This window comes from Athene cunicularia (assembly GCF_003259725.1).
Source record: "Athene cunicularia isolate RWA chromosome 2 unlocalized genomic scaffold, athCun1 chr2_part2, whole genome shotgun sequence".
NCBI lineage: Eukaryota > Metazoa > Chordata > Aves > Strigiformes > Strigidae > Athene > Athene cunicularia.
This window is the reverse complement of record NW_020799096.1, coordinates 4,342,296-4,348,295: the sequence shown is the minus strand read 5'-3', so window position 1 is coordinate 4,348,295 and position 6,000 is coordinate 4,342,296. Positions and strand designations below refer to the sequence as shown.

Below are 6,000 nucleotides of genomic sequence, written 5' to 3'. Positions count from 1 at the left end.
GGGGGGGGGGGAATAAATCTAGACTCTGGATAATTTTTTATATATTCTCTTTCTGATGTTATAGTGAGCGCCATGCCAAAGCGGCAGCAAAGGCTTTGCCTACCTGAGCAGGTGGCGGTGGTTGTTGAACAAAGCCCTGGGGTGGCGGCTGCAGCACTTGCTGGGACACTGGTGGACCTGAACCTGTGAAGCCTCCTGGGGGAAGCTGCTGACTTGGGGGAAGCTGCTGACTTGGGGAAGGCTGCTGCAAGATAGGCGAGGGGTACACAGGTCCAGAAGGCGATTCGGGGTTGTCTCCTGATGATTGACGACTTAAGCTCATCTGGTTAAACTGTGTTGTCATGTCATCTCGCTGCAGGGCAAAAGGCAGTAGAAAACGATGTGGACATGATGTCTGCAGTAGACATGTAAATCAGCAAAACAAGATAGGTTCAAACAGAGCGCGGAGGGGGACAGGAATCAGTTCAAATAATGGTGCCAAATTTTGCATGGATATCTACAAAAATGGAGGCAATTAAAATGAAAACCACTACCAATGCTTTGACAAAGACTTCCAGACTGCAATGTGAATGGCATCACTTGGCACAAAAGCCAATTATTTTGGCTCTTACCCTGACCACCCTTTTTATTCCAAAAATGGCAAGTAGGCTTTACAGTGTTCAAAAGAATACATTTTAAATATAAAGGGCATGAAAATAATGTTATGAAAATAATGTTCCATGAATACCTCTTCCCCCAAACACAGAATTCCTCAGCCAAACATCACCTGTGTTTCAAAATGATCCCATGAGGAATTCAGTAGGATTCAGGTGCAGACCTTTTGCTTTTTGGACTGTTTTGAAAATCCAGGGTTGTAAACAGAGAAGGTAAAAAAAAAAAGCTAAGCCTTCAGTTGCTATTTCAAGGGGTTTTTATTCAGTGTTGGAAAGAAACAAGTACTTTATTTGACTGGAGGGGAAAAAAAAAAATCTATGGTAGGATGAACGTACCAAATAAAGTCAATGGACCTAAGTCTCATTACATGCTGGTAATGATACAAGGATTCTAGACAGTATCTGTTCAGTCTTGCAAAGATCCATAATAATCAACTCTCTCAAGCTTATTCTGTGAAGGTTGAAGATTTACAAATGTGGTTCTATGCATCTTCATTTGTGCCCATATCACAAGACTTTAAAATACTCAAAATTAAAACATACTCTATATGGCAATACATCCAGCCTAAAACTTCACAGTGTGCTAAAACTTCACTGTTGCAATCCCTTCAGATTACAGTCCCCCCTTAACCCCCCTCAAGGACAGGGAATGATTTTCACTATAAAAATGCTTTTTTTAAAAGAAGCTTCTTTGATTTTGTTTGCATCCCTGTGGCGTTCATCCTCCAAAACCATCCTGTACAATATATTTATTGGCAGGAAACTTCAAAATAGAAAAAAAAAAAAAAAAAAAAAAAAAAAAACTGCCAGAGACTGCACAGAGACTCACCCTCCCACTCTGAGAGCAGATACCATCAGCCAACATTTTAAACACTCCTGGCAGACCTTCAGGTGGTGTAGGGAAGTAATGCTATTAACTTTACCATCATCCTACATCCATATTCAGGCACATAAGTTGTCTGAAGTTGTTTCTTTAAAAAGCTAGGATCTTCGTTACCCAGATGGTGAATAGCTGCAAACAGATTCTATGAGAAACTTCACAGAGTCTGGAAAGTTTGGATTTGTACAATACAGACCAAGAGCTTCAAAACCATGTAATTTATACATTATGTGTATAATGTAATATACATTGAAGACATTAATTCAGGTGATGTTTCACTATTAAATTAGCCACAAAAAATAACAGCCTTCCTATGACTGTCACTAGAACAACATGAGATGCCTGCAAGACACTTTCTTCAAGAGAATTAGCACTGAGACGTGCAACTTCTGTTCAATGTGGAACATTTTTTATTGTCCTTTAAATGGTACTTCTCATCTACTAGGCATTAACAACTTTATTTTAGCTGCAAGGATTCATTCAGCTTTGTTTCCATCTCTTACTATAACTACATGACATCTCTACCTTAGGAAAAAAAAATCAGTCGTAAACAAGATTACCAGAGCAAAAGAGAAAAATAACAGAAAAAAATCTTGTAGTGCCTCTTAAAATGTCAGCTTCATTTTACAACAGTATAATCTTAGTCCTGTAAGCACCAAGTCAGATTCAGACTCCAGAAGAGCACTCTTATTTATTTTTATTATACCTGTCCACTGGTGCTTTGTCATGATGCATAGCGTACCACACCTTCTGCAGCTGGTTCACCACTACTTTGTTTTCCAAGTGCTCTGGTATCATCAGGGGGTGAAATCAGGCAGTGGATTTAGTATACTGATAAAATAATATAAAATAATGATTTCTAAAGGTCTCTTCTCCAGTCTTTGAGGACATGAAAGGGGGATAACCCAAATCTCAAATGCTCAAGTTAAGCAGTTTAAGCTCCCTTAACACAAGGTGGGGAGACACAAGCTCCTATCACAGGCACAACAAAAAATTTTTCTGGTAGCTCTGCTAATCAGGTAGAGAGCCTTGCTCCTAACATCATCCTCCAGGTTAGATAACCAGAATCAGTGGGAACACTCTTACAAAATGCTTGTCAGTACCAACAGTGTTAAGGCAGATGGGGCTCTCATGTGGGACACCCCTCACAATGCTCCCCAGAGGCTCTCAGGCATACTCATGCTCACACACCCAACTTCAACTTAAAGGAAAAAAAATATCTTTAGTACCACAGAAAACTGCTGCGTTGGAGAGACTGGCAGGAGATGCTGGGGAGGATAAGAAACTGCTGGATATTGGACTGACTGAGAAGATGGCTGCATTGCCTGAACAGGCTGCAAAATAAACACAGTGCAAGACAATAAATACAACCTACTTAGAGAGAGATAACAACAACAACCACCACCACCACCTCTGTTACTGAGAACAAAGGTCTCAAACAGAGCTCTGAAAATGCAGGTGACTCATCGCCAGCCCAAGTACAAGAGGTCAGGTACTGCAATTTTAGTCTTCATTTTAGCATTATATCAAACAATATTACAGATTTTTCTGCCTTTTTTCATATATTTGATGGATGTTAGATTAAATAAAGTCACAGCTACACCTTCTTATTACTGATGTGAGGCAAAGCCAAATTATGATTCTACATTTAATTTACAGAGATAAAATGAAAGAGCAGCACAGTATAAGTGTGTATATGAATTTTGCTGATAATGACTATTTAACTCCAAGTGTCATAGGCAAAGGAATAATGATTGTAAAGTTGCTTTGGCAGAACACAATAGCTAAAAAAAATTGACAAAGAACAGGCTGTGAATTAACAGACAGGCCCATCAGCTTGGCGCAGATGTTTATCTAAGCGAAAGAACAATATTCTACAGCACCATTACCTTGGAATAGCTTTACTATTCCTTTCATTTCAATCTCTCATTTAACTTGAGTTTACACAGGTTTAGTACTGCCTCCATCTTCTGAAACTGCTAAGACCAAATCAAGAAATAAGTACCCCAAAAACGTAAGTCCAAACCTAGTAAAATCAAAGCAACTTTGCTGAATTTAAACATTATATTTCAGGGTAACCTGGGATGAAAGTGTGCCAAATTATAAAGCCACACAAGAACCACAGTACATCTTGGCTACTCTGGGAGTAAGCAGGATGTAAGATTCTTGCTTGGGTAGTTCCCTCTGCCTGCTCTGCTCTGGGAAAGCAGGCACACAATCCACAAAATTAAGTTTGAACCAGACCCAAACCCTGCTGCCCATGATCACCCACGTGCCATGGCCAGCCCGGGGGTCAGAAAGCCAACATACCGTGGCACTGTGCCCAAACTACGATGCTCTTCCCCTCTCCTGCTGTAGCTCTGGAGCTTCTAGGTCAGAGCAGGGTCATGGCCACAAAATGGGGTGCAGGCAGAAGACACATGATCTGGGGGTAGGGGTGCTCAGAGAGCGAGCTACACATGGACCAGGCCTGATAGAAGAGTTTGTAGAGCCCAGAGCCCTGTGTTGTACCTGACTCTTTGATTTAACCCCATTGCTGTCGAAAGGGACAGGGAAAGGTCCCCAGCTCTTTGGAGAGAACTGCACACTGCACAAGTTAGAGAATGAATGCTTCAGCTTTCACTTATGGATGATTTTTGCAAAATCAATTTATGTAGACATACACCAGCTCATGTAACAGTGCTTTTCAAAATGAAACCATCCTTTAGATGGAATTGAAAAAGGTATCTTCCCTCTCCATCTGTTTCATCCCCGTTAAAAATACAGATCATGGGCCCCATTTGTTTTGAAAGAAAAGAATATTCTGTTATTTCATCTAGCTGCATCCTTCCCTCCTACCCTTTAGGTTGTCCTTTGCATCCCTGAGAGCTTCTTCCCTTTTTCCAATGGTCACCATACCTACCTGTGTGACAAGGTGACTTGCCATTTGCTGCTGTGCCTGTTGAACCTGCTGAGGCTGCTGGGATGAAGGCTGCTGCTGAGACTGTCCCACCATCTGGCTCCTCATCGTCTGCTGGCCACTGGGAGGATTGTATATTGCCGGTGTCCCATCAGGATTTACAAACGGTTGACCTGAAACAAAACACCCTGCCTTTGACGAACACTTTTAAGAATGTACTTACTGTTTTCTGTATGAAATCATACAACCTTACTTTAACTGATTGCACTTTAGCTGACCTGCTACAATAGTAAAGTGCTCATCATTCTCAATGCCTCATTACAGTATCAGCCATCTTTTTTGTCTTTTTTTTTTTTCAGGCAAGGCAGGCAGCACATATTTGTTTTGGCAGTATGACTTTTCAACGAATGGGTGGAAGGTTACCATGGCTATAAGATGATTCAGATGCTATGGTTTCTTCAAGTCATTCAACAATGAATCGATGAATACTAAAATTGAACTCTGGAGCAAACACTGGAGATAAATAATATTCATGTACATTTTATTGCCACACAATAGCAGCTAAATGTACACAACTACTCCTGACATGCTGAAGTTTGTGGGGAAAGGAAAAAACCAACCCCACCCTTGTTACTGATTTATTTGCACGTTCTAATAACACAGTATTGTACTTTTGAGAGCTGTGCCCTGTGTAATTAGAGGAGGCAGCACAAGAAATTATCAAGGAAGAAACACTTAAAAAGTCTTTGAAAACCTCTTATATACAGCACAAAATCTGTCCAAATTTCTATTAAGTTGCTGAACTCTTTGCTTTAGATATTTCAGCTGGGGATAGCAACCTTGCAAAAGCAATATTTAAAAAAAAAAAAAAAAAAAAAAAAAAAAAAAAAAAAAAAAAGTAAAAAAGATATTTATTTGCAGGGAAAATGTTTTCCATGACCTCTGTTGTATTTTTTACTTCCATCATAAATTCATAAACCAAAGGAATTACACGTTTCCATGAGAAAAAAAAAAAAAGAAATTATAGCAATGAAGTGATAACATTTAAAGCTGGTAGCTAAAGTGTGAATATCTGAGATAAAAGGGGAGATCTGGAGGAGTTCGGTGACTGTGAGATCAAGAGTGAAATAATGAAATTCTGATCGGTATACCCCAAGAATCTCTACATGTTCTATCTACTCCTCAGCCTTTCAGTTCTTCCATCTTATTAATCATGGTTTGAAATGTATGAGGAACTAAAGAAACCTTGCCTTCTCTCTCTAAAACATCAAGACTTTCTGGATGCAGTCACCATATTATACCGGTCATGTCACATTTGCAGTGAGAAAGGTCACGATTAGGGTGAGTGGAAGAGAAACATAGGACAGTTCTGTCCACTAGCTGATTTCCTGCTTCTTGCTGTGAACACACTGGACGACAGTGGCATGGACTCCCTAGAGTTGGGAGTCTCAGGCTCCACAAGTACCTTAGGAGACTGCAGAAGTCAGACTGAGTGAGTGGGGTAACAGGCTCCCAAAGCCTGCACCAGAAGCTCACGGGAAGCCATAAAGAGTGTTTCCCATGGCTTA

The 6,000-nt window shown here is 40.3% G+C and overlaps 1 protein-coding gene across 6 annotated transcripts in view; it reads right to left on the bottom strand.

Annotated features, from left to right (window-relative positions):
- The window catches only part of ARPP21 (cAMP regulated phosphoprotein 21), a 140,119-nt gene that overhangs the window by 46,726 nt on the left and 87,393 nt on the right, over positions 1–6,000 (bottom strand). For 3 of the 6 annotated variants that reach the window (XM_026843875.1, XM_026843876.1, XM_026843877.1), the window contains 3 exons: positions 4,436–4,605; positions 2,763–2,867; positions 104–352 (listed from right to left, as the gene is read on the bottom strand). In XM_026843875.1, the coding sequence (XP_026699676.1) occupies positions 104–352; positions 2,763–2,867; positions 4,436–4,605 (524 nt within the window). Of the gene's footprint in view, positions 1–103; positions 395–2,762; positions 2,868–4,435; positions 4,606–6,000 lie in introns of all 6 variants that reach the window. The other 3 variants (XM_026843878.1, XM_026843879.1, XM_026843874.1) reach the window with 2 other exon arrangements.